The sequence below is a fragment of the Lontra canadensis genome, unplaced genomic scaffold, assembly GCF_010015895.1.
Source record: "Lontra canadensis isolate GAN:19392208 unplaced genomic scaffold, GSC_riverotter_1.0 scaffold8, whole genome shotgun sequence".
Taxonomy (NCBI): Eukaryota; Metazoa; Chordata; class Mammalia; order Carnivora; family Mustelidae; genus Lontra; species Lontra canadensis.
The window spans coordinates 15908606-15918759 of NW_022631002.1; the positions used below are offsets into that span (position 1 = coordinate 15908606).

The 10154-nt window shown below is 42.3% G+C and overlaps 1 protein-coding gene across 1 annotated transcript; it reads left to right on the forward strand.

The window, feature by feature from the left end:
- Nucleotides 1–253: 253 nt before the first annotated feature.
- Nucleotides 254–8354, forward strand: PSMD7 (proteasome 26S subunit, non-ATPase 7). The gene is made up of 7 exons (XM_032854053.1): nt 254–419; nt 2457–2548; nt 3381–3473; nt 4179–4276; nt 4835–4915; nt 6672–6763; nt 7393–8354. The coding sequence occupies exons 1-7, from the start codon at nt 346–348 to the stop codon at nt 7835–7837; spliced, it is 975 nt and encodes a 324-aa protein (XP_032709944.1). The 5' UTR covers nt 254–345; the 3' UTR covers nt 7838–8354.
- Nucleotides 8355–10154: the final 1800 nt, after the last annotated feature.

Here is a 10154-nt window from a genome sequence, read left to right on the forward strand (position 1 = left end):
AGGAACTAAAACGAAAAGCCGCTGCAGGTGACGGTGCAGGCCCAACACCAGGAGGTCAACCTTTATCAGTCGCCACTGTCCCTTTAGCTTCGAAGACCAGGGAAACTCGTAATGAGTCACCCAAGCCGGGCCCCACCTTGCTCCGGCCCTTCCCCTCCTCAAGATGGCAGCAGGCGCGAAAATCCGGGGTGGCGCGCGCGGCACTCTGGGAGCGGAAAAGGGGGACCGCGGCGGCGGCCGAGCCGGAAGAGGAGGAGCCGGGCCTGGAGGATCCGCGAGTGTAGCTGCTGCTGCCGGTGTTTGCGGGTCGCAAAGAGCTGAGTCTGGCGGGCGGGGCGTGTCGCGATGCCGGAGCTGGCGGTGCAGAAGGTGGTAGTTCACCCCCTGGTGCTGCTCAGTGTGGTGGATCATTTCAACCGGTGAGTGGGTGCGCGGGGCGGCCTATCTGGTTCGCCGCTGCTGAGTCACTGGCACGCTGGGACGGCGCGGCGGCCGCCGGGGTTGCTGAAGGGCGGGGGGTGGCACAGACTCGCGGAGGGGCCCGGACCAGCCTCGGATCACGAAGCCTAAATCACCAGCCTCGTCCCCCGTCCCCAGCCGTCACTCTGCGGCCCGGACTGCACGTTCCTTTTACCCAAGTCTGTACGCTGCCAGAGTATGGGTGGGGGGGGGAGCTTCATTTGGTCCTGATCCCCCAGGCCTCGTGCCCACCTGTCACCTCGTCCTCCCCTTTTCACCAGAAAGACTCGGTGCCTCGTTGGAAAGCCTAACAGATTTGCGTCTCTGTGCCTGTGAAAGCTGTCACCAAAATTCTGGTCTCTGCGGGGGCTCCCTTGAAAAGCTGTAGTTCCTAAGCAGGAATCTGTTTTGATGGTAACCTAAAATGTAGATTAGGTGTCAAGCTTTTCTTTTAAAAATGAGAACCTGAGTAGCTTTGGGCATTAATGAATAAGCTGAAACATCCCATAGATGTTTCTTCCGCCTGCCCTTCCCTTGTTTTGGAGCTCTTTGTCCCGCTGGACCTGTTACACGTGTTCATAACTTTTACATGGCAATTACTTGAGTTGGCAAGTGTAAAGGCCCACTTGGGAGCATCTGCTATAAAGTCAGTTGCGAAGTGCCTGTTGTCTTGCAGCTTGCCTCCTACAACTACTCATTCAACCATAGCTAATAAAACAGTCACGACTCCATGAGGTTTAGGGTCCCCATTTCCACAGCTTTTGCATGCATTCCCACTGTACAGTAGTCAGTTTTTCTCCCTTGGATACTAGAGGTGCTAAGGGGACAAGCACCATTTCAGTTCTATTTGGAGGACATAGTGCAGACGGACACTGCTGACTGCTGTGTCATAAGAGATGAGGGGTTTAAAAAAAAAATGTATTTTTGTAGACCAAAAGAAAAGCACATGTGTGGAACTTTCCTTTGATGTTTGACAATTCCGTGCCTAAGACTTCCCCCCAGATCAGAACTACCATGGATACAGAAACCTTCATTTTAGTCAAATCCCAAATTTAGTAAGCATTTATATATTTGCCAGACTGTATGTTTAGAAGAATAGTACAGTGAAAACAGTGACTGTTAAGGAACTATAGTTCATTTCACAGTGGCCTCTGTCTTTCCTTTGAATGTGGAATTGTATTGTGAGACACATTTGCTACTGGTCAAAGAATACATTGAGGTCAGTGAAATGAGATCGTATAAGTGAAACACTTGTAGCTCTCGATGACAGAAGTCACTGAGGAGGTTTGACAAGTAGAAATTCTGAAGTAAACTCTTTGTTACTCATTCAGCCATCCTGTCAGTTTTACCTGCTCACTTCTGACTTCTGCCTGATTAAGCCATTCACGGAGACCACAGGTGGCACACGCATATCTCAGCATCAGAACCCATTTTCTGAGCCCCAGATGGTACAGAGAATTAGAACTTCTAGTGGGGCTTGTCCATATTGAATAGATATTCCAGAGAATAACTGGCAAGCCACCCCATAAAAGTGGTTCTACTTCAGCATCTTTATCTCTGAAAATATTTAAGGAAAAGAAAGTTGGGGAAAGTTTAAAGGAGAAAACTGCAGAAGGGAAAAGTTAAAGGTGGCAGCATAACTTAAATGAAATGTACTTTTCAAACACCAACCAAGTAACATTTTAAAACTCTTCAGATGTGGGGAGTTTTCATTTTCTCTTTTTTCAGGTTCTAGAAAGTTTGAAATTTTTCTGAGCATGTATTTCTTGCAGTCAACAGTGTAAAGACTGCCAGTGTACAAAGTTGATGAATTTCCCATTATATTTATTAAAATTTAATATTAAGGACTAACCTGACACTATTCTGTTTGTTTAGTCGGATTAGTTCCCAGGTAAGCCAAATTGTATCTGTACCATTGATATTTCCCACTGAGTATCTAACTTTTGGGTCAACATCTCTATATGCCTGTCAGACTGACCTTCTGCTTTTTCCTTCAGAATAGGCAAGGTTGGAAACCAGAAGCGCGTTGTTGGTGTGCTTTTAGGGTCATGGCAAAAGAAAGTACTCGACGTATCCAACAGTTTTGCAGGTATAAGCCAAATGTTAACGTTCTAAGCCTGGGTTAAAATGTCAAGTATCTTCAAAATTAAAAAACAAAACAAAACATGATTTCTGTTTTTACTACAACCTAGAAATTCTCTGTCAGAATTGCTCAAATATAGGAGGAAGGCTAAAGGTTACTCACTAAGCTAAGTAGTAAATATTTTAAATTTGCAAGCCATATGGTCTCCATTACAACCTCTCAGTCCCTCAGATTTTGTAGCAGGAAAGCAACTATAGACAGTATGTTGACAAAGGGGTAACTGTATGCTAGCAAAACTTTATAAAAATAGGCAGCTCTGATGTTTGTAAATCCCTGCACTAGACTGTTAGCCATGGTTATGGAGACCATTACCTTTTACTCAGTGTCATGAACCTTTACAAGAATGTACCCGTGTATTTTATGACTAAAGTAACAACAAAGAACAAAATAATTGCTCTACAATGAACTCTAGACTAGAGGTCATGAACTTCAGTATTTGAAAGGACCAAGCAGTTATGTTATTTATGTTATTTGTCAAAGGAAAGTATTAGCAAGTGATGGGACTTTTAGTAAACTGATGAGCAGGTGTCCATTTTAAAGGGGGAAAGCTCTCCCTGGCTCTAGCCAGTTGTTACCAGGTCTTCCAATTTCAAGAGAAGCTGGAAGTCTGGATTTTACATGAAATCTCCCAGTTTTTAATGAGAGCTACTCAAAAATAATTTTAATACCATGCTGTACAAACCACTTAAGTGGATCCAGTATGGCCTAGGGGTCCCCTAGGCTAGTTCTATCCATCACCCTAAACTAAATCTTCTCTATTTTATTTTTTATTTTTTAGTCCCTTTTGATGAAGATGACAAAGATGATTCTGTCTGGTTTTTAGACCATGATTATTTGGAAAACATGTATGGAATGTTTAAGAAGGTCAATGGTATGTCTTGATGTTTTTAAGAAGGCCTTGTGGTATTGATTTATGTGTGTTTTTAGGTGGGTGCGTGCACCCAGGTACATGCCCCTGATGTCTTTTCATTTATTAATATTCCATTTTCTTTAATGTCGAGGGCTCTTTCTCTTAGCTATACTTAGGTAAGCGTAGTCGTAGTAGAGGAATGAGAAGATAAGAGTAGCCGTTTAAGGCCAGGTAGACCTTGGTTTGGGATCTAGCCAGCCCTCTGTAGCAGAAAAGTGAAGAACTATCAAACAAAATCTACCTGCCCCTAGAGCCTAAGTACCATCAGGGTAAATATAGCTCTCTGTCACATGTATCGTTTTCATTTTATTTCATCATAGCAACCATGTATGCTTTGGAAATGTTTATACCCACAATGTTTACAGTTCTAGTCTCTGTGACATAGACTTGCATTTGTTTATGTGTTGCCTTGGAATTGTTTTCTAGTGTCATGTGTGACTGGTCTCAGCTAGTCTGAGATACAGATATCTCTGAATTTCCCTCACTGCTTATTTTCTGAGAATTCTGGTTTTCAGTTTTAGATTTCATAGGTCTGTCAAGATTTAAAATAGATAGATGGAATTTTGAAAAAGTAGAGAACATAAGGACTAGCATTCTTACCACCCTTTTTGAGGGAATTCTATAGATCTTCATGTAACAGTTCAAACCCACTGTTTTCCTTCTCAGCCAGAGAAAGAATAGTTGGGTGGTACCACACAGGCCCTAAACTACACAAGAATGACATCGCCATTAATGAACTCATGAAAAGATACTGCCCTAACTCAGTAAGTGTACTCTATCTTTAAAACGCTTGAATGATATTCCTTGCCAGCTAACTTTTATAAGAATCCTAGGAAGGATTCAGGTAGCAAATCATTTCATGCTTTTTCTCTAAACTGCCTGTGTTAATTGGTAGTGTTTTGTATAGTATACAATAACCCAGGATATTTAGTAAGTAACAGTAAATATGTGCTATGTGCTTAATCCTCTCGGTCACTATACGGGGCTTTTCTCCTCCTTACGATAAAAAAACTGAGATTCAGAATTGTTAGTAAGGTCTCCTGCTTGTGAGGGCCATGATCAAACCGTTGGCTCTCTTGATTCTGGCTTCCTCATGCTTGATAACCACGCTGTACTACCTCGAAGCTTATTAGTGGATGAGGGTGATAAGAGTGGGGCAAATGGTGGGATCATGTGAAATGTAGACTCATTTTTGCTGAAAATTCCAACTCTTGTCTGATTGAATGAAGGAAGTAGCTTCGGTAATCATCATCAGAAGAATGGCTGATTATTCCTTATGTGCTTGGTGTGAGGTGGTTTGCTAAGGTGTGTTTTTCTGCCAGGTACTGGTCATCATTGACGTGAAGCCAAAGGACCTGGGTCTGCCCACAGAAGCGTATATTTCAGTGGAAGAAGTTCATGATGTAAGTCCTCTTCCTAGGAGCCAAGGAGATTAGATTTGCTGCTTATTGGACGATTTGGATTTTGTGTTGTTTTTAAGTCAACAAATCTTTCATTTCTAACAAAGAGTAGGTTGTTGATTTTTGTCAACAGTTTGATACTGTTTCTTTCCCCCTTGAGTTTTTGAGTCACCAAATTTTAGAAATCAAAAGGACCATGGAAATCTAAAATCCCCTTTTACACATGAAATTGAGGCCCAGACTCATCCTATGATTGCCCAGAGATGTTCACAGCAAAGGAAATGCAGAGCCTGGTGAGCTTAGTCTTAACCTAATGCAGTTTCCACTGTTCAGTCCCTCTGCGCCAGCATTCCTTTCTCCTTGAAGATTTTCATTTCCTATAGATGAGCCAAAGGTTTTCAGATAGAGTGAGTCAGGGCTGCCTGGAGCTAGATCGCAAGACCCATCTGTGTGATTTGACACCTAAATACTCAGCTCCACAGCATCTAATACCTGCTTTGTGCTTTGCGTGTAGACACAAAGAGGTTTCAGAATATAGCTTTCCTCTATTTCTAGGAAAACTAAACTCAGATTCTAGGGTAGCATTTGATGTGAAAATATATGTGTTTTGTCGTGAGCATAAAATTTTGCACTTGAGCTTCCTCTTGAATTTTCAGAGTCAAAAGTCTGAGGATAAACTCTGCTTTTGGACTGAGATATGTGGACTTTATCCTTATATTCAGTTTTTAAATCAGGAAAAAGATTTTAGGGTAACTCCCTGCAAATGTTCCTTGCACCGAGCTCTGTCCTCCTGTTCTCTCCTTGTCTTGCCACCAGAGATCTTACATAGAAATATATTTTCTTGTTGCAATAAGGCTTTCATCCTTGGTCTGGTACAGTTTTTAAAGTTAATTTTACCCTTTTTCAAAAAGGAATCAGAGGCTCTTACATACACACATACCCATGCATGCACACATACAAATGAAGATTTTTAAGTAGGGGACAAAAGGCACATGAAGGCCACACATTAAATGAAGCCAAGGAAAAATGAGTACCTGAAAAGGCATTCCATGTAGTCCTGACCGTTCTGGCAGACCTAATCAAGACGAAAATGGCATTTGCAGGATTCACACTGTCCCGGATAAAATAATTACTGCTAACATTTATACCACTTAGTGACTTTCCCAAGGCCTCGCTGCTGCCTTGCAGACACTTCACAGTCGTTACATACATCCAGCCTCTTCTGGCATGAGATCTGAGGAAAGTTGTTCCTGAATCCCATCAGAAGTCACTAGGTGATAACAGGGAACCATATCCCTGAACGGACCTTTTGACTAATTCCGGCCACAGAAAGCTGGTTATTCTGACTGCATTGTTTTGGTGCTCGGGCATCATTTGGTCTGAGGGACAGTAGGTGGTTAAAAGTTAGATTATCTGACATGAGCTTGCCTCCGGTACACGTATTCTGTATACTGCCTATTCTAGAAAGAACTGTATGCTTTAAAAATCGGCCTAATTGAGACTTCCTCAAGTGTCCATTCCCACAGTGGGCTTAAGGGATTATCAAGATTTTCCTCAGAAACACGGAGCAGCGCCATTACAGTGTCAATCTAGAAGGCTGAGCTTTCAAAGCAAACCTCACCCATTTCTGCCAGTACTTGGGAAGCCCGGTGATGCACCCGCGAGGTGATCTGACTGAAAGCAGAGGAATCAAGGTGTGAAAAGAACATGTGCCAGGGTGTTTGTAAGTAAATAACTACAGTTAAGCCTCCTCTCCCAGGATGGAACTCCAACCTCTAAAACATTTGAGCACGTGACCAGTGAAATTGGAGCTGAGGAAGCCGAGGAAGTTGGAGTTGAGCATTTGTTACGGTGAGCTGCAGGATGGCATCAGAATCATAAGCGGCCCAAGAGGCTCTATTAGGAGAGGGGAGATCTGGGTTCCAGGCCTGGATCATTTCTAGAGTGTCTTGAGTCACAGTTTATGACCGTGGATAACACACCTTATCGGCAAAGGGCAGTGTTGACTGTGACAGGAACACGTGTGGGAAGGAAAGGCAGGCATTTATTCTTCCCATGTGTATTGTTTTCAGTGAAGGTAGCCAGTTGTCTGTGGACAGCTATGTTAGGATGGGTTTTTATTTTAAAATACTATAATTGACTTAATTCGAAAGGGTCGTAGTTTTTCTCAATTCAAAAAGTTAGTCCTGATGGAAGCTTCTCACAACATCGTATAGATGCAAGTGAAAAAATGCCACCCTTTATGTGAAAAATGGTTTCATTTTAGTTTGGTTTTTTTTTTGAAAAAACGTCCTGTGATAAGAAAAATATATGCCTCCAAATCAAAACTAAGGCAGTTTACAAAATGATGAAGTAACATTTTTCTTTTGAAAACTTGCCCTTCCCCACCAAGCAGGGTGTTTGCCTAGATTGTGGGAACCTGTGTGATAATATGGTATACTGATGCTTTCTCCTGCCCTTCTTCTTGTGGGTTATTACAGAGACATCAAAGACACTACAGTGGGCACTCTTTCCCAGCGGATCACAAACCAGGTCCATGGTTTGAAGGGACTGAACTCCAAGCTTCTGGATATCAGGAGCTATCTAGAGAAAGTGGCCACAGGCAAGCTGCCCATCAACCACCAGATCATCTACCAGCTACAGGACGTGTTCAACCTGCTGCCAGATGTCAGCCTCCAGGAGTTTGTCAAGGCCTTTTACCTGAAGACGAACGACCAGATGGTAGTGGTATATTTGGCCTCACTGATCCGTTCTGTGGTCGCCCTGCACAACCTCATCAACAACAAGATTGCCAACCGGGATGCAGAGAAGAAAGAAGGGCAAGAAAAAGAAGAGAGCAAAAAGGATAGAAAAGATGACAAAGAAAAAGAGAAAGATAAGGAAAAGAGTGATGGAAAGAAAGAAGAGAAAAAGGAGAAAAAATAAAACATGTAGCTTTTTAATTTGTAAATTAAAATCTTATAAACTAACTGAGTGTGCCACTAGAGGGTTCTTTTTACTTTAAGTGCTTTTTAAAAAGCTATACTGCTGAGAGCTCTCTGGCCTGGGTCACGCTCGCTGTGGCGGGAAAGTGAGTGCACAGAGGCACTGATGTCACAGCCAAACCGTGGCTTAGGCTGCTGTGCGTGGGGGATATGATAGCTCAGACTTCAGATCTTGGGAGAAAAGTGAAGAGAGGTAAACAGAACATTATTGGTACTCTTCACTCTTTTACCTGTAAAACTGGAAGTTGAATTTTCCCCATCTCAGAAGACTCTTGGGGTTGGTTTTTGGCAGTTTCCAGAATTGCAAAGTGGAGTGCATGAATTCCGTAAGCCTTAGAACACCCTGAGTTCTGACCCCTCTGAACTCTGTACCCGGAGCTCTGGCAAGCTCAGGGCATGGGAGCCAGCTCCATATATTGTTTACCTTTGAAGATACAATTAAATGACTTGGTTTGTAAGTCTGTGTTCTAGTCGTTTTTGATTCTGAGAGTGATAGTCGTTTTCAGAAGCAGCCGAGACTTCGTTTTTAATTGAAGCTGCCTTAAAGAATTTAGACTTGGAATCTTTCATGAAGGAGAGTCTCATTCCTTTAAAAACAACCTGATGGTGAGAAGAGCTCTCAACCGATCCCAGAAGACCACGGTCCTAGTTTGTGCCTCAGGTCATCTGTGAAGTCCCTTGGAGCAGTTTTTCATAACGGACAGTTACTGCAGTAGGCCTTGGTACGTCGGACCCCGACGTTAGTGGGGATGTTTCAGTGGATGGAACAAAGTTGCCCCAAAATTTCAGATTTCAGAACAAATAAGTACTTAATCATTTGACTTCTGGGCGTCCCTTAGATACTAATTTCCTCTTTTGAGCAGATAGTTCTTTCATGTACCATATGGATTATCACTGTTAAAAAATTTAAGGATATAATAAAATGGCACTAAAACTAAGTCAGTTGACTCTCGGTAACCACTGTACAGTGTTCTAATGTCTCGAAGTTTACCGGAACCATCAATTTTTATTCCAAAGAGCTAGTGAGTGGAAAGGGGAAGCTGACCGTATGATGTGTAAATAAGCTTTTATTCTACTTACTAGAGGCATGCCAACATTAAGGGCTGACTTCATGGTTCATGAAGATTCTGATATAAAATGGGATGGTCAAGGAAAAACTGGAAAACCAACTTTTACTTAATCTATTTCAGCAGTCAAGATCAGGGTTGCTGCATCTAATCGAATAAAATATTTGAAATAACAGTTAAGGCCTGAGAACTATTACCAGAGGACTGCTGAAGAAGCTTTTGAGATTGGACATTTCAAACATAACTGATTGAGAAAGGAAACCTCAAACATTAACTTTCTCCAGCAAATGATCAGGAAGAGCCAGGATATTTCTGGGACTAGAGGGGTAATGAGAATGTCATTCCAAGGAGTGGGTCATTTATTTAAGTGGTCTGGGCAATTAGAGACCACACAGGATTTAGTCCACTTTTAGTAGTATAATCTGAACTCAAAAAGCTTTCCAGGGTCTTGCAACAACACAATGCCACAGCTTTAAAGTTACTCACCATTTCATAAACGGGAAAGTTTGTTGAGCATCTAAGACCATGAGAATACCCAGGCTTTGTTGTGTTTGACCCACAAATGGGCAGAATTGACTTTACCTTTTTTTTTCTTAGATTTTTTTTAAATTTTTAATTAATCTCTTCACCCAACATGGGGCTCAAACTCACAATCCTGAGATCAAGAGTCACATGCTTAGCAACTGAGCCAGCCAGATGCCCGAAACAATTCCATCTTTCTGACAGGCTCCTCTGTTTCTTGCAAAAAGTTTGTAGCCTGTAGCTTAGGCTCATTTTCTAAGACAAAATTATATAATAATATAAGAGAGTGGCTCTCATAAGGTTATTAATGAAGTCTTGCTTATACAAATAGCAGATGAATACACGGTAAAGACACACCTGACAGGGGCGCCTAGGTGGCTCAGTGGGTTAAAGCCTCTGCCTTCAGCTCGGGTCATGATCCCAGGGTCCTGGGATCGAGCCCCGCATCGGGCTCTCTGCTCAGCGGGGAGCCTGCTTCCCTTCCTCTCTCTGTCTGCCTCTCTGTCTCCGTGTGATCTCTGTCTGTCAAATAAATAAATAAAATCTTAAAAAAAAAAAAAAAAAAGGACACACCTGACATAAAGCCTTGTGTTTGTATAGCCTGGCAGTCTCAAGATGAGATTTCTAAACCATGTCTGTTGTTGGGTTTTTGTTGTTTTGTTTTGTTTT